The sequence below is a fragment of the Corylus avellana genome, chromosome 1 (assembly GCF_965113065.1).
Source record: "Corylus avellana chromosome 1, dhCorAvel1.hap1.2, whole genome shotgun sequence".
Classification (NCBI taxonomy): domain Eukaryota; kingdom Viridiplantae; phylum Streptophyta; class Magnoliopsida; order Fagales; family Betulaceae; genus Corylus; species Corylus avellana.
In genome coordinates this window covers 48,148,689-48,171,216 of record NC_142490.1, presented here as the reverse complement: position 1 = coordinate 48,171,216, position 22,528 = coordinate 48,148,689, and the positions used below count along the sequence as shown (strand labels likewise).

General features: G+C 36.4%; 4 protein-coding genes across 6 annotated transcripts; all 4 read right to left on the bottom strand.

Moving 5' to 3' along the window:
• Window positions 1-263: 263 nt before the first annotated feature.
• On the bottom strand, window positions 264-2,692 carry LOC132171172 (uncharacterized protein At4g26485). The gene is made up of 3 exons (XM_059582417.2): window positions 2,237-2,692; window positions 1,902-2,100; window positions 264-668 (listed from the first exon to the last, which is right to left on the bottom strand). The coding sequence occupies exons 1-3, from the start codon at window positions 2,505-2,507 to the stop codon at window positions 380-382; spliced, it is 759 nt and encodes a 252-aa protein (XP_059438400.1). The 5' UTR covers window positions 2,508-2,692; the 3' UTR covers window positions 264-379.
• Window positions 2,693-3,385: 693 nt separating this feature from the next.
• Window positions 3,386-6,522, bottom strand: LOC132171147 (DNA-directed RNA polymerases IV and V subunit 4). The gene is made up of 11 exons (XM_088511025.1): window positions 6,412-6,522; window positions 6,119-6,209; window positions 5,715-5,792; window positions 5,476-5,538; window positions 5,266-5,364; window positions 4,931-5,042; window positions 4,771-4,848; window positions 4,539-4,572; window positions 4,396-4,464; window positions 3,813-3,927; window positions 3,386-3,739 (listed from the first exon to the last, which is right to left on the bottom strand). Exons 2-11 carry the CDS (start codon window positions 6,192-6,194, stop codon window positions 3,732-3,734), a joined length of 732 nt encoding a protein of 243 aa, XP_088367151.1. The 5' UTR covers window positions 6,195-6,209; window positions 6,412-6,522; the 3' UTR covers window positions 3,386-3,731.
• An 884-nt stretch (window positions 6,523-7,406) lies between these two features.
• LOC132168684 (calcineurin B-like protein 3) lies at window positions 7,407-14,912 on the bottom strand. Its single transcript, XM_059579699.2, has 9 exons — window positions 14,620-14,912; window positions 11,526-11,680; window positions 10,946-11,028; window positions 10,717-10,776; window positions 10,155-10,263; window positions 9,760-9,812; window positions 8,917-8,997; window positions 8,369-8,481; window positions 7,407-8,089 (listed from the first exon to the last, which is right to left on the bottom strand). Exons 2-9 carry the CDS (start codon window positions 11,647-11,649, stop codon window positions 8,032-8,034), a joined length of 681 nt encoding a protein of 226 aa, XP_059435682.1. The 5' UTR covers window positions 11,650-11,680; window positions 14,620-14,912; the 3' UTR covers window positions 7,407-8,031.
• A 396-nt stretch (window positions 14,913-15,308) lies between these two features.
• Window positions 15,309-21,881, bottom strand: LOC132168683 (Phototropic-responsive NPH3 family protein). 3 transcript variants are annotated; one of them, XM_059579697.2, is made up of 7 exons: window positions 21,516-21,881; window positions 18,177-18,343; window positions 17,995-18,064; window positions 17,372-17,776; window positions 16,522-17,262; window positions 15,658-16,221; window positions 15,309-15,485 (listed from the first exon to the last, which is right to left on the bottom strand). In XM_059579697.2, the coding sequence occupies exons 2-6, from the start codon at window positions 18,233-18,235 to the stop codon at window positions 15,694-15,696; spliced, it is 1,803 nt and encodes a 600-aa protein (XP_059435680.1). In that variant the 5' UTR covers window positions 18,236-18,343; window positions 21,516-21,881; the 3' UTR covers window positions 15,309-15,485; window positions 15,658-15,693. The 3 variants fall into 3 exon arrangements, with proteins under 3 accessions (XP_059435680.1, XP_059435679.1, XP_059435681.1); XM_059579696.2 differs by lacking the exon at window positions 15,309-15,485 and having other exon boundaries at window positions 15,549-16,221; XM_059579698.2 differs by lacking the exon at window positions 15,309-15,485 and having other exon boundaries at window positions 15,549-16,221; window positions 17,372-17,770.
• Window positions 21,882-22,528: the final 647 nt, after the last annotated feature.

Sequence of the window (22,528 nt, the reverse complement as noted above, 5' to 3'; positions counted from 1 at the left end):
TATTAGAAAAAGGACGAGTAAGCCATACATATCCTAAACCCGAGATCAAAACTTGCACATGGATGGGTGTAATCAATATAATCCAGAATTAGACAACACATTAGTAAATTATTTTATATTTTTTGGCAATTGTTAGAATCTTGGATAAATTACGTATCTTTCAGCGCAAGACCTAGCAAAATTCTTCCTTCCACTCTTGGGTGGTTCTCAGAAAATGCCAATAATTACATGGTGATAGGTAAGATTTTTACCAAATATTTCCATTGGAGGAGCAACCCTTAATTTTCACAAGCATTAGATTACTCCAGAAGAGAACATGGACATTTCTAAAAAGTCCCAAACATGATCCAACAAGAGTGTACAATTTCTAGTAGCCATTCTAAGCAAACTGAGGGGAGAGCCGGAACTTATAAGTTCTGCAATCCCCAAGGAGAAATGGAGCATCGGAAAGGCTACCATGGGCTCTCTTATTGTAATAACCTGGATAGTCATCCCTGCTGAAGGGCACAACTTCATGCAAAACGAGGCCTATCTTCTCTGCTTTCTTCACTAAATCCCATCTGTCATAAGGGTTACCCTTCTTGTGTGACACATGAATCTCCCCTCCTTGTTTCCGTAAGAGAACTTTAGCATTCTTCAAAAAACCCTTCACCAATCTCTTGTTCAACCTATTTCAGTGCCATTGAATTCACGTCAGTTTGTGTTTTCTCATTTTATCAAACAATATTAGAAGTTACCCTATGAATCTATGATTTGTTTGTTCAACTTCAACACAATTATGAAATTAGAAGAGTTGTTAACAAATCTCCATCAAAGGTATTGTACGTACTGAAGAGGATGAGAAATGATCACATCATACCTTCGTTAAATATAGGCATAATAATTAGAAGAAAAACAAAGAAGGGAAAAGCTTCTTTCTATCCCGTGTTCTTATTTTTCCGAGCAAATACACAAAAATATCTCCTGCCGCGCCTGTTGAGGAATGATCATACATTGCCTGTGGACAAGATCTTGGACATGTTTATAAGAAATTGACAATCATCTCTTATTGAACCGGTTTTATGAGATGAGTTAGGCCCACAAATTTCTTAATGGTATCAAAGCCTACCACAGGACAAATGAGGGCCCACATTACTTATCCCGTGACAAAGGCCCGAAAAGATACCTGCCTGCACGTGAGGGAGGGTGTTGAAGAATGATCTCACATTGCCTGTAGCATGTTTATAAGAAATTGACAACCATTTTTTATTGAACCGGTTTTATGAGATGAGTTAGGCCCACGAATTTCTTCACTGCCAGCTAGTGGGGAGCAGGCAGGGCGGGGACATTAGCATTGTCATCCGACTGGCAATGAGTTGTTGTGTTTGCTGTTTTGAACATCTTCCTTATTGTTCATAGCTTTATGCTCCAGTACTGATGAAATGTGAATCCAGCTACTAGATAACTGGTCCTAAAGCCTTAACACTAGACGGAGGGAGATGATAGGAAAGGAGAGAGGAAGGAGTGGGAGGGAGTTACACTCCTTGTGTGGATTTTTTGTCTTTCTTTTTTTGGGAGGGGGAGGGGATAAAGAGGATTAGGGGATTTGGAGTGGTGTAGCATCCCCACAAAGTAATTTCTTCAATTCCATCAAATTGATGTGAGTATATGAGTTTTAATGATATATATATATTTTTTAACTCTTTTTAATTTCTTAAGAATTTCAACAATATCTACAAAAATCCTTATAACTTATTATCTCTCCCTATTGTCAATTCATTTCACACGACAGCTAAACAAGAAGAGGGATACACACTCCCAAGCATTCTGTTAAAAGAAAGAGAAATGACATATAAAATGAAAAATTAGATGATGGTAAAGTAAATGTTTAAAAACGAAGTAGAAGAGAAAGATAACATAACTTGATCTGGCAATTGTTATCCTCGGGGTAGAGAAATCCAACGTGAGGGAAATTGTAGACGATCCTATCAAACCTCTGAGTCTTGAGGAAGAAATGTTGGCTCATCTCCAGGGCATCAACTTTATACAACACCAAGCAGCCCCTCTCTTCCAGCTCCCTCACATTCCCTATCCCATAACTGTACTTCTTCGCTAGATCCTCTGAATTATGTCAAGTAAATACATAAAAAGGGACTATATTTATACAAACCCCACTAATAAAATCTCTAAAATGTTCACAAAAAAAAAAAAAGAAGAAAAAAAAAGTAAAAGCTTCAATGGTCGGTCTGCAGTTTACCCTGAGTATCGAGAGAAGTGGCAACCATGTTGCGGGCAGAGCCAAATGCTCTGGCTAAGCATAGGGAGAAGGAGAGGTCTCCCTCTCCAACCAACAATATTCTCTGCTTGGATGAGTAGTGCTTCATCCATTTCTCTGTTTCTCTATCCAAGTCATCGTCATCATCATCATCTTCATCATCATCATCATCATCTTCTGTGCCATCATCCTCTTGGTCCTTTCCTGATTCAATTATTACCTCTTGGTATTCCTCTTCGTTCTCCATTACCATTAGATTCCCGGACAGAAACGCTTTTGGTAGCCCAAGGGTCTCTTCTTTGTTCCTGCGTGCCTTTTACTATTCAAATCACACGCCTACACCAAAAGCAAAAGTGAAAAAGCCCATCACTGACTCAAATGCGTTTTCGTATTTCCTTCTCATTCGCTACTTGTACGTATTTTTTAGTCCAATTCCTCTGATAACCGATAAATGCCTAGACACTGATGCGAGTATTCACTTTTTCTTTTCTTTTGGTAATACAAAGAAGTGACACAACACAACAGTCGATTCAAATGTTCCCAAGACTCGGTAGGAATGTTTTACAAAGGAATCAATGATGGGGATAAAGGCGACTTCGCCGGTGGATCGAGATTCCTAAGGTATTGCATTAAGATACAATACCTTTTTTCTGACCATTCATTTTTTAAAAGAATGGTTCATATTATGACAGCAAGACATGGAAAAAGAAAAGTGTAGTTTTAAAGCATAATTGTTGATGCTGAACTACTCACATGGTTTGAAAGCGGCCGAACTACCCCAATGACACCGAAAAAGTGGCGGGTAGCAACCATGCAATGGTGGACCACTTGTTGGTAAAGAGGGGTGAAGTTGCAGAGAGGAAGAAAATGAGTGGATTTGAGGTCTTGTTTTTTCTAAACATTGTTTTAAGTTTTCACAAAGTAGATGACATGAAATGATCATGATCGTTCATTTTAATTGATGGGTATTTCTGGATTACACAGTGGAATCTCAATCCGCAAATCTCTAACACAAAATCATGGTGGGCAAGAAAACATAAATAGCCACTCAGACTTAAAACAAGATTTGCATTTGCTCCACTTTGAGACATGAAATATTGAGCGCATTTTCTTAAACCATAAAACAGCTAGTGAGTTAAGTAGCAAGTTTGATTTGCCGCTGCAGCTGTTCATAATTATGATCAGAAAACACAAACCAAATCTACCACATTTCTGACAATCAATACACAATCTTTTTCTCTTGTTGGGGAGTTTATAAGAGCTAATCACAAGGATAAAAGCTGCTCACTGGAAATATAATAATTACATCAGAAAGGATCTCTAATTGAAAAGGAGAAAAGCAAAGAAAAGAAAGTTATACACCAAGGACGACAACATGTTACAAAAAGCACAGCGGCTACTTCTGCATGTCTTCTAAGGTCTGCACAAAGCTAACTCCATCGTTACGGTGCCATCCCCAACTCCCAGGCGCCCAACATTAATTATCTGCACCAAGATTATTAAGTGAATAACAGCTAAATAAGGCCATCACAGTTCAAGAAGAAAATGAAAATTTTACCAGGGATGTCGACTTGTGCCCTTTCCATTTGACTTTCTAAGCTAGCAGACTCTTTTAACTTAGCTAGCTCACTTAGGACATCTTGGAGGGGTTCGCTGAGCTTAGTCCTCTTAGGCTGGAGGAAAAATTTAGTTCAGAAAGCCAATAGTTGAATCATAAGTTGGCAGAACGATTATATTATGACAATGACAATTATCAACAGCTGAAAGATTGTCATGCTCATTAGTTGTTCAAAAGGGAATGAGATGAATATTAAGCCCCAAAGTCAGGAAATATCAACAATTTGTCTTATGCATTCACCTTTCAAATGCTTGGCACAATAAAATCAGTTTTGCATCCATAGTCATAATAAACTGCCCACCAATTCGGCTTATTTCTACTTATCAAACATTAGCAGCTCAACCTGATATTAGTTCTAGTCTTCTACCTCTGCAGTTATTAATATGGAGAGCAACACCTTTGCCAATTTTCTACTTATTTGTCAAACATAGAACTAGAAATAATATAGTAAGCAAAGACTTGGCATAGTAAGCGATCTACAATATAATTCTCCAATAAAATTACAAAGCCAGACATGTCATACCTTCAAGGTTGGGACCAGAGCAAAAACTTCATCAACAGATTCTGGACAAACATTGGCAATCAGGCATATCTGCAGTCAAAAAATTGACAATAAGAATACTGCATGACTTTTAAGATTCAAGTGACTCAGGTTGAGATTGAGACCTCGCCATCAGTGACACCATATTTTGTGAGAGTCCTTATTCCAGTTAAGAATTCAACAACTGATGGAGGTAAACGCCACATCAAGAACAGTGATAGGTCATATAAAATTGTGTGTGTGGACACACACAGACAAACAAACACATACAAAACTAATTCTTTTTTGATAAGTTTAAAAAAAAAAAAAAAAAAAAAAAAAAAAAAAAAAAACTCTGAAAAGAAAGTTCAAGGATACTCAAGAACTTGTCTAACAAGCTGGGGATTTGTGTAATGGCCACCCCTTTTGGCGTACTGCAGCCCTTTGTCAAATGATCTGGAAACAAACAGCAATTGTAACACTTGAAATACACATTGAACTTCTATTCAATAACAGAAGCATTAAATTTGTTCCTCACACAGGGAGTCTAAATTCTGGATCTCTTGTTAATATGACCATCTGATCCTTGATTCCTTGTAAAATATCAACAGCCTCACAATCCATCATGCATTTGGCATTCTCTGGGAGTTCTGCATATGTTGTTAAAAACAAGTAACAGTACAGCATTAACCTACCAGTGGACACCCCCAGCTTAAGAGATAGATCTACAACTTTCTCCAAAACAAAGAAAACATGCACAGTATACTAGCATAAAATCTAGATTATTAACAACCAAGAGATCAATCACATAAATAGGCTAATTAGCAATAAACATCATGTCCTCAGACCAAAAACATTCTTCAAAGTACCCACCCTGCTCAATTTTGAACTCCAGTGGTTGTGGTTCCTTAGAAATTGAATTTTTTCCACCAGTAGAAGTCTTGTCACTTTTTCCCCATTTGCTCGAATCGCCTTAACAATCAAAAACAGTGCATTCAAAGGAAATCAATCATAGATGTCCACAGAGAAAGGTAATCAAAATAAACAGGCAACAGCCAAATAAAACGTAGAAGAAAATTAAACCTTTTGGAAATGTAGTTTCATCCTTCCCACCAGATTTTGGTGAAAAATTAGCTTCGGGTGAACCTATAATAATAATTCCACCAATTAGAGAGGATTAATGGGTACTTAATGTTTAAGTCTCATTCAAACAACTGTTCAACATTTCAGAAGATAAGCATACTTATCACTAGCATACATATATATATCACCCATCATAAAGGTCAAAAATAAGTATTGAAGGAAAAGAAGAAAACGTTAACCTTCAAAATTGAACTGAACTTTCTTTCCCCTCTTTGACTTTGTTGAGCTATCATCCTTCCCTTTCAACGATGCTACACCTAAAAGAATTCACAGAAAACAGGTGCTTCACAACATTGCATGTTTTAAATAATAGTATTTCCTATATTTTCTTCGCACAGATTTCTGCACTAATGGGTACAACTCATCAACACCCCAAAAAAAGCCAGGATTATAACAACTTCTCCTTAGACAGACCATGACTTTCTTTCTTTCTGGGCATAGACAGACTCACTTGATTAAATAGAATGTACTACCACTTTGGCCATTCAATCCCCCACTTACTGGGCATATTCAGACAAGTATATTTTTTTTCTTCTTTTCATACAAAGCAATGCATATAACACCCAGAAACAAAACAAAAGACCTTGAGGGTTAGATTTGAGTGAAGATTTTCGTGCTGTTTGCGGGGGCAGAGAGAACCCTTTTCCTCCTTTCTCCATTACTACTTTCTATTTCTGCAAAACATAATAATACACCTGTATTTAACGGTAATGTAATACATATAATAGAAACCAGACAAACCCCTTTTACCAAAAAAACGAAACAAAACAAATTCAGAAAACTCCGCAAAGACCAAAAATGGCGTAAAGTAAGGAAAACCAACCCCATTAAACTAAACATAAATAAATAAACGAGAAAGAAGAAGATAAAGGGTACCAGTGAAAGACCGCAAGGGCTGATCGCCAAGGAGGAGGAAATGAGACCTGGTTTCCTATCTTTCACTGCCTAAACCCTGTGTTGGCCCTTTTCATTGGCTTTTTCCGTTTTCCCATGCGTTTTTTTTTTTTTTTTTTAATATTTTTTATAGGCTTGAATGCGTCTCTAACCTCTCTCATAACGACGATAATACCCATGGTTTCCAAGGTGACAAACGCTACGACAATTGGGGCAGTTTTGTCTCTCAGTTCAGTATATTTTATTACTTTCAATCCAATTTATGAACGAATTTATAGTTTTGTTAGAGAGAATATTTAGTCAAATTATAGGAGAATCCCAAATACTGTATGTATTATTCATACATTAAACAATTGTCATTGAAATCATCCATGTCTAAACCAATTTTTTTTTTTAAAAAAAATTATCCTTTTCAAATGAAGATATCCAAAACATAATAATAATAATAATAATAAAGAGATTTTTTTTAAAAAAAAAAAAAGAAAAGAAGAAGAAGCTGTTTATCAATCTTTGGTATTATTACTCAAAAGTAAGTTATTTGATTCACTTACGTACATTAACTCGCTAAAAAGCGTTTATAAGTAGAAATCCAGCTCAAGTCCTAATTTTAGGCAACAGGTACTTCATACCTTATTGCTGTCTCTTGTAAATTGTAATTATTTTTTAGTTTAAAGGAGAATCCAAGCTCAGATCCATTAATTATTTGTCTCTTCTTATCAATTTTTTCAATGCACAATCCAATTCCAATGTCATATTTTATTAAAATTTGCAGAGGTGATGACGCATTCAAATTAAATTTTTATAGCATTTAATGGTATACATGATATTACATCATTTAAATAGTGTGAAATTTTAATCTAAACCATAAAATAGTTTTATCTCCATTTCACTTTAAATTATTAATTTGCAGGAAAAGTCATGGACATGGTTATAACATACACAGAAGATAACAGAGTGCTTCAACTGTAAACAGTAAATACATGCAACAACACTTGTATTTCATTGCATCATCCAAGCTAATCTGCAGAAATAGCTTTACATCTTTGCAGAAATGATACCGTGCATATATACACGAACCACCAACTGACTGCCAGGGGTTACACACAATTAAAGGCGAAAAAGCAATTCCATTTTTACTAGAGAAGAAAGTTGTACAAAAAACACTAGGGAAGCCAATGCCACAATGTCCAGTTTGTTCCAACATATCTGCTTCTAGTTCACCTCATTTGCAGGCATGCCGTGTACTTTCCCAATTTATCAACCTACTGAGGCAAATGAACAGAATGCTAGCCGCACAAAAACTTGATTGATTACAAGTATGATGAAATGCCACTGGATTCCTTTCTCCTCTTACTTCTAGTGAACCAAAACAAGAAAAAGAAACAATCATACCAACCAACAAACAAATAACTGAAACCCATTTGTTCAGGCTAAAAAGTTCTATCTGAAAAGGGAGACGAACTTCTGTTCAATGAAAATGTGAAAAAATAATCAATATCCTCTCTACTCGATGAACCTTTGCGCAGAAAAAGCCATATTGACAGTAAAAGAAAAAACAAGCTCTTCCCGCTCTCGACTATCAACTTGTTGTAGGCTTGAAACTTAGGTATCATCGACTTGCGAGTGAAAAACAAAACTCGGAAATGTGGTGGTGATGTCTCTGCCCAAGAAAAAACAGGACGAATGTTAGAAGCAAGAGTTTGAATTCTTGAATCATTTATGATTTCCAATCTCTAGAAAATTCCCATCAGTATAAGCTCAACATTACAAACCTTCTAAAATATAATAAGAGGGAAAAACGCCTTATAACAGATTTCAAAAGGAGACACCATATATCGATTTTCAACAAGAAATACTATTAGTGGAACTTCTATCATCCATTACCTATTAAGTGATTCTCATATGTGCTGGGAAGATAGAGCAATAATAACTAACTCACTTGAGATATTGAAGAGTCATATTCTTCAAAAGGGATGGATGTCGCAAAACAAGGCTTCGCCACTCTTCCTTGTCAATTTTTCCATCATGTTTAGTATCAGCTTCCTCAAAGGTCTAAAAAAACCAAAAACAATTATATATATGGTGTGAGGATTACAAATGCAACATTTTTACATAAAGTATTACCTCAACATAGGTTATTGCATAATATTGAGCATTTAATTCATTGCATAATATTGTGCGCTACGGGAAATATCCAAATACTGTTTTATTCTTTCAATAATCCATTTTTATAACAATGAAATCCTACTGTTCCTACCCCTAGCTTCTATGATATGTTGTTAAGATTGGCTTCTGCTCAACACTAAACAGAAAGAGCAGAAAAACATTGAATTGCCATACATGATGCAGAAAATAACTCTGACACGAAACGTATAAATTGAAAATGACCAATTAGTCAAAACAAAAAGAACCGAATTACGACAATGTATAGCAATGATCAATATCATTAAGACCTGACATGTGAACTGAATCAATAAAAATAAGTACCTTGTCAATGATACTTTCTATCACGTCATCCGAAAGATTCATACCAGATTCAGCAAGTGTGGCCACCACCATTTGCTTTACCTATTCATTAAAATGTACAGCAACCAACTTCCTTTAGATGCATCCCTGAAGCTTTTTTTTTTCTTTTTCTTCAAAGAGACAGTAGCAAAAAACTAAAGTTGTGGCCATGTATGAGATTCAAGTGAAGTAAAAGCATCATTAATAAACTTTTACACCAGTCCAAAATGTTGAGGTAAAAGCAATTTAGGAACTGGAAACAGCAAAAGAAAGGGTGAAAGCAATTTTTTTTTTTAATATTTTTTATTAGTAACTCGATCTCATTTGGAAGCGCAGCGAGGCTTAACCCAATTACAACAAAAACTATACAAGAGAGACCCCCTATTAGGGAGAAAAAGAAGAACAAAAGCCCAAAAATTCCAAGAAACTAGAAAAGCAAGGACTATTATACGCAACAATCCAAGTATAAAGGGATTTGAACAAAGCAATCTTAAGCTCTACCACCAAAGTCTCACAATTTCCAAAGCTCATTGTGTTTTGCTCTCTTTAAATGCTCCACATTAAACACAGAGGTACCATCCTCCAAACTTCTAAAATGTTATGGTGCCCCCACCTCACCTCTCCAACTAGCCAACTCTGTCACCCTTTTAGGCATGACCCACTCTACCAAAAAAAGGAAGAATTGAAACCCATAAATCTCTCCTCACTTTACATTGAAGCAGAAGATGATCTATGAACTCCTCACTCCTTCTGCACGTACATCCACCACAATGATAGTTGACAAAATATGATATATTCACTCAACAGAAATTAGGATAGCAATACCTCCTGTCTCTCGATGAACCCTTGCTGTTTGAGATCATACAATTGGAATGAAACTGCGAGAAGAGAAAAGTTAGGCATCCCCACCATGCAATCATAGATGTGTGTCCATGTGAGTGAGTGACGCGTGTGTGTGTGTGTGTGTGTGTGTCTGTACATCACTATGCAATCATCAGGAGAGTCAAAGGGCTAAAACCATGGAGAAAAAATAACACTGAAGAACCAAGCCATTACCATAGATAAACTAGTCTCTCTTTCCCTTCTAACCACCTCAAATCCCCACTATAAATGATGAAGGCATAAAGCAAGAGTTATATACACGCTACAGCTCCCCTTTTTTCTACTAGATTAAGGTACTTCGATGGATTGACAATTTCTAAATACTAGCTGATACTTACATTCGATCTTATCATCAATTGGTGCATTGGGGTGAAAGACAGAGAGAGCACGTGCAAACTCTTCAAAATCTAGTATCCCATTGTGCTTCGTATCAAACAAATCAAATACCTATAAAATTTGAAAAAGATGGTTATAATTAGCACAAAGACTATATTGAAGTCATGAATGTATATGTGAGTGTCCATAAAGGAATTCAACTCGTTAATGCATGAGCTCAGGGATAAAAAAAAAAAAAAGATAAAAAAAAAAAAGTCAATTAGTGTAAGAAAACCATCTAAGCTTAGGCCAGCCAGCCAACAGAGACAAAATAAGCACTGTGTATAAATCTCATTGGGTAACATTGCAAAATGGGTCCAAAAGGTTCAAGCCATAAAAAGGTGATTGAACCTATGGCTAGAAATTTTAACCATAGACATGCCAACAGATCTAAATGAGACAGAATGCAAGCAAAATAATTTCACATCTACCAAGAGAAAATATGTAGAATGCTAAAATATCGGAGGAAAAAGCACATCAAAACCAAGCCAACAAAAAGTGAAGAGTTGATACAAAAAGGAATACCCGGTCAGCAAATAAGCTCTCTTTTTTGTTTGTCTTGAACAATGCCAGTTGAAATTCTTCCTGGAACATTAAAGACAACCAAAACGGGATTATTTTTCTTATTCAAAAGGAGAGTCAAGTCATTACATTGAAATAAATTAAAACAAAGTCACTTTCAGCTTGAAAGTGCAAGCAATATAATTAAATTAAGATATAAATAGAACAACGGTGAATGCTATGACTCTAGTACCTTATTGATCAGCCCGTCATCAATTACAGCACTGCTAATCTTCTTAAACAGTTCGTACAGCGCTTCTATCTCACTAACACTAACTGCATTTGAAGTAACATGAATTAAATATCTTTGCATGCTCTGGATGCTTATACTACTCCTAAAGTGTAAAGATAAAACTAACAAGCCCAGAAGAAATATTGGAAAACCCAGTTACGTGGTGTTCAAAACCATTTGGGATATCAGATAGTCATCACATCAACCATGAGGACCTACATGTGCCCCTTGGGTATTGTTGCAGCATGTAGAAAATAGAGAAGCAAAACACCTCCATCCTTACTTTTAAGATCTATTTTGAAAAATTCTCCACTGATGAAGGGAAAAAGAATTTGGAAACTCTTGATGATGTACCTATTTAGGAGACCTAGGTAACATCCTTTCTGTCGTTAAATTGGAATTTGTAAAATAATATCAACTGTTCAAAATTAACAATATAATTGAAAGAGACAACAAGCCAATGGCTTTCCCATCACATAATGTTCCCAGACAGGCTTCGTGACATCTAGAACTGGAAAGTTTAACAAAGAAGGTAACATACAGACTGTCTCTCTTGCAAGAGCTTCTGGATCTTGAAGACCCTTGGGTTGGTTATACAAATCAGTATCACAACAATTAACAACAGCAGCCCACAAATGCTTTAATCCGTCTAGGCACTGCACCATGATCTTTTCAAGACGTCAAAACACTCCATACCTGTGCACAAGGAAAAATTCTTGAAACCTACAACCAAGCTAAGAGAAACCCACATACTCGTGATAAATTGAAAGGAACAATAAATTCTCCAGCTGACCTAGGTCTTGATAGCGAGTGGTCAAGGAAACAAAGTGCACACCAAATAAAAAGATATGAACTTTCTACAATGCTTATAACAGTTGGTTTACCCTTGCCTAAACTTGCAAAAGATGATCATTTTCCATATTTCAAAATGTACCCCAAAACACACAGGACCGTTAGAGTATATTGTCGCACATCAAAGCGTGAAGGTGATTTATGACAAATTGATGTTTTACCAGTCAAGCTAGTTTGATTCAAGTGACAATAAAGCATAAAGGTGACTTTAACTGAAAATAAGCAAGTAACCAAGAAGCACATTGGACAAAGAAAAGGAAAAAAAAAATGTCCAAGATATTAAATTCTATAACACATGTATTCATCTGAAAAGAAAAAAAAAATCTATAACACGTCTTTATTGTTCTAAACTAAACTGTGCAAATTAGATGACGTCCTTTCAGATAAAGGATATGCATAATCACAAACTTTATGCATTAAAATTTGCCAATATTGCTTCAAGTTTTCAAAAAACCAAAAGTAAATGAAATTACTTCAAATGAAAAAAAATATTACCAAACAAGTAAACTACAAAATATTCATTTTAAAACTTTCCAAAATTGTCAAAATCTAGTAAAGCTATCATTTTGGCAGCTTTTGGCAAAAAAAAAAAATTCACATCAGACATCCAGCAATAATAAGCAGATGGAATTGGCTACCCAAAAACATTGATTGCATTATAAATGCACCCAAATGAATCGCTAAGATACCAGAAAAAAAGTGTAGCATGCTCGCAAAGGCAGGAGATCAATGGTTACCAAAATTATGAGAACATTGTTATGCTGGGAATAACTTCAGGAAAACTATAAGCTCCAGTTCAACACTTTCAGGTGCATGGTATCTAGAGAGACAAATAAATATGGTGCATGGAAATGGAAAAAGGCAGTCAATTATAATGGCTGTCAAAAGAATATTGGAAACAAGCTGAGCCCAATATCACTGAATACATTCTGAATCATTGCTATGCCATTGACTGCCTTTGTTGCATGTTGGGTGGGACTTCAAAGTGGTCATTGATGCTGCTATATATGTACGTACGTACATACGTACTGTATGTGTGTGTCCATATATATATATAAGGAGAAGAAACCTTGGACTTTTGTAAGAATCCAAAACCTTTTTTTTTCCTTTACTTCTGCCTTCTCGCCACACAAAGCAGAAATGAAAATGATAAATGCCTCATACCATTTATAAAAATAACCATATTCGTGTGGTGTAAGCTAATGTGGAAGAAAGCAATCCAATCTATTTTCTTTCTCACCCATGTGGATTCAAATAAGAAAAGAAACATCAAATCAAACCAATTCTTTAAAATATCCTGATAGTTATAAGAGTCCAAAAATTTTGTTGTTTTTTCTCCATCTTCTTGGCAACAACCAATCATTAATACAATGATATAAACACCAATAGAGAAACTGTAAGTGTAAATGATGGACTCGATATCCCCATTTTGACATGCGACAAAGGAATCCAATCTGCTTTTTCTTTCCTCCATCTTCTCAGCAACAAAGGAAGCATATGTGCAGTACGAGAAATGCCACGTACGATTGATAAAACTAAGAATATATGCATCGTGCTGGTAGCCATTTTAGCAAATCAATAACTGGATTGACAGAGGAAAACAATCTGACCCTTTTGTCGCAAAGTAAACTAATAGAAAGAAGATAAACATACGGATCTTACATCATTCGCACCGTGGACTGTTGTAAGCAATTTAACACTTTTTTCCTTTTATACTGTCCTCTTGGCAACAAACAATGCATAAATGTAATACGACAGATGCCCGTACATCATATAAACCCAAAGCATAATTACGTGGCCATATCAAGAATTGGTTCGATAATCCATTTGACAAGGAAAACAATCTGTTTCTTTGTCGCCATGCAAATTAATAAAGAAAAGGAAACATCTGGATCTTACTTCATTGGTACCCTAGATCACTACAACTCCCCCAATATTCCTTTACTCATTCTGTCTTCTCAGCAACAAAAACAGCATACGCCATACAAACAATATATGAACTGTTGGCAAAACTAAACCTATGTATATTTATATTGCAAATAAAGGGATAATTGCAACCATCCGCAGCCAAAGCACTTACTACAGATTGGGGCAGCAGGACAGGAGACTAAATCTTTATGCATGAATGTAATGGGCAGCAGGCAACCCATATCTATCTACAGTTATTTAATACCATCAACACTAACAGCTCACTGTGACAAAGAGCTTTAAGCCTTGGATGCTAAAGGCTTAAAATTAATCCCGTCCCAAGTACTATTTATTTTTTTATGACCAACAAAGTTTGCTAAATCAGGTGCATCTTTTGGGGATTCATTTGCATTATAACCCACAAATACCTGGGTGGCATTACCTAAAATGCATATATTAAGAAAGGCCAATCGCAAGCTATTAAAAAACAGAAACTTAGCCTGAAAAAAGTTGCCTTGAAATCAACCCTATAATTGAATTAGTGATTAATAAACAGATATCAGAGGCAAAACGCAAAAGGCAAACTAACCGAACGCCATCAGTACCATAGTCAATGATGGCAATGCACGAACAGAAATATTACAGATGCCAATTTAAAAAACCTAAACTTTCCGGTCCAATGCCACCATTAAAAACCAAAATTGCGACACAAACCACGCAAGGATAAGACCCACGACAGATTAAACAGAACCCACAAAAAAGATTGGGGATTTTCTGTTAATTAATTTCAGAAACAAATATAGTTTCAATGAATAATAACAAGAATCAAAGAGATGGAAGTGCAGAGATGGATATAAAGGGCAAAAGGGGCTTACCTTTTCAGAAAGACCAAGAAGATGAACGAAGAGATAACCACCAACGCGACGAGGAGGAAGGGGGCGAGTCAAAATTCTGAGACATGTCTAACTAATCATTACTCTTCTTTCTTTTGTGTTTTCAAAGAAAAAGAAAATTTACTACTACCATCGAGGTGGGGTTTTATTCGATCTGTTTAAGCAGGTTCATGATTGTGATTGATTATAAATTAAAAATGAAATCTGGGTGTTTTTGAGTTCCGCAGTAGCTACCTAAATTTGGAAGGCAAAGCGCCAAACCATATTTCCCAACCAAGTGTTTCATTTTCATACGCGTGGCTCTTACTTGGTAGGTCCAATGATCACGTGGTATTGAGACCATTGGAGTTAGGTGGTATTGCCATCCCCTTCACATTATCTGCATAAGGTTTGGAGTTGGGTCAAATAAAGTTTGCTTCTTGGTTCGGGAAGCTCATTAGCCACCTAAGTTTTTAGTAGTAGAATTTAAGCCACTGAGACCCTTTTCTTTGTCTGTTAAAATTTTCGACCAAAAGGAGATTGAACCAGTTCTGCCTAGGTTGCCTAGGCTGATGTGACATATGCTGTACAAATTTTTTAAAATCTTATATTTTTGTTGGTGCAATAGGTCCGTATGAGAAGTTTTTTGACCTAACATGTTTAGGCATCCCTCTTTAGGCTATCCAAACACTACCAAATAGGTGATGACTCGAGCAAACTCTCATATCAATATCATTACACGCATCTAAATTATGAAATTCAAGCCGCCACCTTTTGGAGTGGTATATGTCACGCGTGAAAGGTGTACTTGGTATTTCCCAATGGGGCCATCCAATGGAAATTGAATTCGTCTATTTTTCTTCTTTTTCCTGAGAGATTGAATTCGTCCATTAGGTTGCAGTATATATATGTAGCCTCTGATAGATGAAAAAAAAAAAAACAGCATATTCTCCAACTAATGATAAGAACTTTCTACACGGACACAAAATGATGCAAAGAGCTTATAAACAGTTCAAAAGCAAAACATGAAAAGGCAATTACAGCAAGTTCAATGAGAAAAGGGAGCGTCTTTCTTTCCTATCTGTCTCTGCCTTTATCACGGCTATGGTCTGATCTACTTCCCTTTGGTATGATCTTCTTAGGATCCAACTTGCTCCGAGACATTCCTTCCTCTCTAATCTCCTTCCCCTTCTCTGACTCCACTTCCTCAATTTCTCCAATGACCAACTTTCTTTCCAATGCTACTGGCAGTTTCCCATCTGATCTCTTACTTTTATGTTGATCTTTTTCACCTGCTCCGGGAATGGCGGTTCTTCCTCTACTAAACTTTTCATCTGAACCCAGCTTTAGCTGCTTATACTGATCTTCTCTTACAGTACTGGGTGCCTGCTTTCCTTTAGAGATTAGCTCCGGGGGTGGCAGCGCTAGCTTGTGGGTGGTTTCCTTGGAACCTCTCTCTTGTTCAAAAAACAGGACTTGCACGACCGTTCTCAATGGTAGCCGTTCATTTTTCACAGCATGAGCACGTACCACCGGAGATAACTTTTGGCAGTCTAGACTCCGGCAGAGGCGCTTTTTGTCTCCCTTGCTCAGGTCAGGATGCTCCTGTTTATCAATTGAGACACATTGTGAATGTGCAAGGAATGAAATTCACTTTCTTCCTGCTTATATCGCATTCATTATTAATGCTCACAGACACGACACAATAATATGTTTGGCCCTGCATCTAACACCTTTAAATAATTTCGAAGTACATGGAAAATTGGCTTTCATCAATCCTTCACTTAGCTTATTCTCCCAAAAACTTAAGCTAAATTAATTAATTAATATCTGACAACCGATGAAATATTTTGATTGAAATGGAGATAAACTGGGTGGGAGATAGAATTTGAATTAGTAAGTTACCTTAAGATAAATGTTGATTGCCTTGTAAAGGGAATCGTGTTCTGGGCGAGCAATATCCGGTAACGCTTCAGCTAGAGAAACTAATTTGGATACCGGCATGTTGGCATCCTTTGCAACCACTTCAAGGTAAGAATCAACGAGCTTCCCAACCTTGATAATGGATCCCAAAAAGTGGCTGTTTTCTGCAGGAGAAGGAGATTGTCTCCTCCATAGCACCACTAAACTTTCTAAGACAGCCACAACCAAGTCAATATCGTAAGAGTGGGCTTCAGAGGTTGAGTGCAAGGGAAAGAGCAAGTCAGTAACTGTTGCCTCCTCAAATTGCAGACTAGATCTCCTTATTAGCTCTGTCTTTGTCACGGGAGAGGCTCCTACGTAATTCGCTATGCTTAGAAGCCTCAGCAAAAACCCAACTGAAACCGATCCTCGATCTCCAGGAATCATGCTCACTATAACTTCAAGAATTCGTCGATTCTTATCCTTAAAGTCTTGAGCTTGAGGCACTGAACTCTGTAGAGGTCTACTCTTTGTGGTGTCTGGTAGCCAACGGCAGGCATAGACATGCAAAGCTTCGCCAATAAGCTGTGGTGGCAACATGTATGTCGATCTGATGGCAGTAATCATACACCGGAACAGGTCTATGTCAAGATCAGATAAGTCCTCCGTCCACCAATCCTTCGGCACAGAGTGGTGGTGTTTCTTGGAGTAACCGGGTCTAGTGTAAGTGTAGGACCATGTGACCTGCACAAACTCATCATCAGTTTTAATCAAACATTTACATCTAAAATAAGCTCCCCGTGTATCCCAAAAGCTTAATCTAATAGAAAAGAAAGAAAGTAAAATTCTTCACCTTTGCTGGCGGGGTGAGGATTTTCTCAACAATGGAATCGATGCACTTTCTGGTGATTCCATAAGTCTCAGACCACTCGGGTAACTTTGATGTGCTCTGGAGTGCGATTACAGAGTCCTTCCAACCCTCCAGAATGCATGACATGAAAAAGGCTTCAAGTTTTACAACAAAGTTTCCCTTCTCTACCGATTCAGTCATTCTAAGGAACTTGGCAGCACAGAATGCTGATACAAAGTTGTGTGCGCTGATATCAATAGTAATTCCATAGCAATATTTAGCACACACTTCAAAAGCATCTTCGCCTCCGGGAAGATCATGAAGCTCAATTGTAACATTCTCGGAATTGCCAGCATCAGAGAAAAGACGCTGCAAGAGGCCGCACTTTGGAAGAAGAGGAAACTGCAGCTAAGAACAGCAGAATTAACAAGGATCTAAGTAACAGTGATCCAGAAGAAATGTCTTCAAATTAGAAGAATTGAAATGCTTCCTTTCTTTAATTTTTCAACCCCTCATCATCTAATTAATATGCTGCATGAATCTGAGTCCAAATGGGAAGCATGCAGGAAGAAACACAACATTGAGATTGCATCAGCAAACAACACAAGTACTAAATCATCGTATACCTTATGGAGAAGATAACTGATGTCATTAATCTGTACAATGATGTCGCTAGGTAAATCTGAAACCATTGTCCTGCATTTGTTGAACAAATTTATTAGTTTAAGCCCCCAAAACGCAACACATATCTAAATGCAGAAATCTCATTACAATTAATTAATTAAGTGGATGATGATGATGAAAACACCTGGTAGCTTCTTCTGTGTAAAACGTGTCTGGCCTCGACCCAAGTTTCATAAACTTCATTTTTGTTATGGTGTTTTCTTTTCTGTCAAAAGATCTCGATCAGTCCTTCCTTCATATATAACATTGGAATGTTCCCTTTCCAGATGATTGCCCACTGAAATCCAGAATCTAGAGAAGAAAAAAAGGGTAAAAAGAGAATTAATTAGAGAAATTAAGAAGCAATCAAGTACAAATGTGCATGCAATGAATGCATGCATGGAATTAAGTGGACACATGATTCACAAAAATAATCAAAGCACTTATATCATATTCAGAGAAATAAATACATTGGAAAGAAACGCACTTGAAATATTTACTCACAAGTCAGCTTTATTGCTGTTCAAGTCAGCTTTACCAATTTGTTTTATTCCAACATAATAGTAATTAATGAAATGGAGATAAGGAAGAAAAACAATACAGTATCTAAGCAATAATACACAAGTCAGCCTAGCTAGCTAGTAGCTGAATCAGGCCGGTTAGAATAGGAAATATATATATATATAATAAGAGAATTAATGTAAACTATTACAGAATAATATCAAACTATACAAAAAATAAAAATAAATTAGGCCAACAAAATATATTCAAACAAAGTCAAAGAAGGTTGTATAGGAGAAATTAATGTAAAATTTAAAAATAAAAATCAACTGGAAAAAAAAGTGTTGAATTGTGAGCAAATGGTGATTTAGAAGCTGCAACAGCTCAAGAGTGAAAGATGCATATATGATTGAATGAATAAAGTCCATCATCATTCGGCCCAAAGATTTGGCAAAAATAATAAGAGATCATAAAATTAAGAAAAATGGATCAGAGGAGGGAGGAGAAGCAAAGCGATCATGAAAGACAGGTTGGTTCTAGAGCTTCTTCTGCAGTAAAGGTGTAATGGACATGGAAATATTTCACTACTCACCTGATCACCTTGCGTCCAACCACATCCTCATTTTCTGTACGTAACCCCACAATCCCTTTAATTTATAGAAGGAAGTTACGCCTAGAAATTAGAAGAAAACAAAACAAAACCAATTTTTTGCTGTGATATATATATATATGCATGCGTTGCAACAAATTTATGACACAAAGAGTGTCAAATTAAGAGGCAAAATGGCATTGTGCCACTGAGCCTTTCAGACCTTTTCTACAAGTCATGCAAATTTGTCTCCACTTTAGTGTTTTTGGAAGTTACTTTAAAAGTTAATGAAGTGGTTGAAATTCATTAAGAAGATGTGAACGCACGCCTCTCTCACTGCCTTACATTATAGCCTCAGGATCGGATGTTCCTGACACTAGGTAATTTTTCTTATCTATAACTGATCACAACCTGATCAAGGATTCCCTTATTATACATTAGATAAATTTTGGCAAACGACGTAGTTAAAATATTGTTAATTAAATGATTAAATTTATCATTTTTTATCGGTTTAAGCTTCTGAAACAACAGGTGATGATATATATAACACACTTCACAGATAATAATGCTAATTATCATAAGAATGTGAGTAAGATGCACTGCTAGCTCTTTCTAATCAATATCTTCCAAGTTAGGAAGTAGAATGATCAAGTTGGAGACATATATGATCATGGGGTTAGGTGGGAAAATGATCAGTCCACATCGACTATATATGCTATGATACGATTTATTAATGTGAAGAATTCTTAAGTGTATCATTCCACAGTAAATTACCATTTATTTTAAGACATGAAGAGTAAATGCTACATATATATTACGTCCTTATCTCACTTCCATTTTACTGAGTCGATATACAAAGATTTATGAGTATAATATCACATCAGCCTAATGGGATGAGAGTGAAATTGAGGTATAGTATGTAAAATTACTTTCTGTTTTTCTTAAGCATGTAGAATTACTAAGTAAATGGAAATGGCTGAATTTTTAATAATTTAGTTTATGTTCTAACAGTTTCTCATTGTCCCTCAATAAATAAAGCCCAACACATGTTCAATTAAAATAGGAAGTGAATTGCGAAAATTAGATTCAAACTCCATACCGTTTTAGTGTTAAATCACTACTTGGCATGAATATTAATGGTTAACATTAATCCCCTTATGTGAATGTTAACAAAATAGATCAATTATATTTTTGCATAAATATCTCATAATTTTTTTTAATAACTAATTGGTTCAGGTTAAGGAAGAAAAGAAAGGGATATTTGTACTATAATGACCTTATGCTTTATTAAGCGTGGTTTCCAACCGAATGAATTATTCCCTGGAGTTATCTCAAATTTAGCATATATGAAACTATATTCATATATAGATGCTAAAGCATATATATTTGAGATTTAGCATCTTACTTACATGAGCACCCCGGCCAAGCATACTTCTAACAAGTTCTAATTTCTTAAAAATAAATAAATGAAGACTTTTCTCAACCCATCAAAAGAAGGGGGAATAAAAAAGAAGAATCTTGAATTGTTCTACAGTAGTGAGGGATAATGTTGATGTTGGTCCATGCGCCTTTATCATGCATTACTTATTGGTTGAAAATCAAACCTAGCTAGTGTGGTCTCTGCTTTCGCAGACAAATGGTGGTAAAGAGAGAAGCACAGTGCTAATGTGGCACAGTGCCAACACCTTTTTTTATCAGATTGGGAAAAGCCCTTAGAGGTTTTTCCTTCTGAGCAGGAAATAGCACAAGCCTTCCAAGCCACACTTTGTTTCAAAAGGTAGCTTTACCAGATCCAATGCTGCAGCACCATGAATTCACATGAAAAATCAGGGAATCATGGTTTGCTTTGTGTCAGTCTAGCTGATCGCTGAATAACATAATTATATATAATGAAATTGGTCCTTATATATACTTGGATGATTGCATATATGCCATTCACAATATATATTGGTATATATTTAGGCTATTTATATGTGTTAACATTCTCTTTTTGAGATTGATAATTAACAACTTTCTAATAAGGGTTTTATTGCTTTCTTTTTGTCCATATTCCTTTGGAGTTTTTTATTTAACGGCTACAGTGCAGTTTCTTTTTCTACATGCATTATCTTATCCGCTAGCAAAGTATGGCAGATCAATCTTCATCATCTGTATAAGAGAATGAAAAAGCACCTTGAGTTTTGGGTTGGTTTTCATCAAGTGGGATACAACAATGACAACTAAATTTTTTTTCAATCAAAAATCATCCCCCTCCACCATACCATTAACAGAGTTAGCACTATATATATATATACATAAAAATATAATACTGGAAACTGGAAAATACCTTGACCACAACTCAAAAAACAAAAAAAAACTCAAAAGGGGGAGATGGCCGGGAAGAGATCAACGTACCACAAATATCTGATTGATGTTGTTTGCTTCCAAGAAAGAAGCACCATTAATTTACAATTGAAAAGCTGCAAAATATAGGCTTTGAGCTCCAAGTGACAGCACAAAGTTGAAGATGAGAGAGACCACAGCTTTCTGCTTGATCAGAAACATACATACATGCATCAGTAGTGGTATCCATGAAGATGAGATGCATATATATGTATATATGGCACGTGAAATATATAGATTTCATGCATATAATCCTCAGAGAGAGAGAGAGAGAGAGAGAGAGAGAGAGAGAGAGGGTTAATATGGCCTATGGGGGTTTCTGTTAAAATCCGCTAGTGAGACACACCAACTAAATAAAAAAGGAGGACCCCCCTCCCCTCCCCTCCCCTCCCTTCCCTTCCCGCGGTGTCTGATCACCAAGAGTATTGGAGTGAGAGAGAGAGAGAGAGAGAGAGAGAGAAAGAGTGGTTGGTTGGTATTAGTCAACATGGTAATATATCAAAAGCATATTATGATAAGCTGCTTGAACCGAAAAAAGAAATGGAATGGAAAAAGCGAGAAGACTATGCTTTCTATCTCTCTCTCTCTCCCTCTTTTCCCCCAAGAGCTTGAAATTTGTGCTCTATGATTGAATTCAGAAAAAAAGCATACAATGGCAAGTGGGCAGGCCTTGGGAGTGCTCCTACCCTAAAGAAGCTTATCATGGGACCAATTTTGAAAGATCCCCTCTGCATACCCCATCATGCTTCCCCCCACTATCTTTTGGTATATTCTTCTTCTACAGCTCCCTGTTGGCTCTTCTTGATCTGCATGTCGGCCACGTGTCTTGTCCTCTACCGTTTGTTACATCATCCTGATGGGATCTATCTGGCTTCTTTGTTGGTTGTTTTGGAGGCCAAACACAGACAAGTATTTCTCTTCCTGTCCCTGTGTGTTTCGCAAAATTTCATGCGTGTTGGCTTCTATCTTTCTGTATTCTGTTCGTGTGCACACTCACACGTGTATCAGTCTTTTCTCGTTTTGAT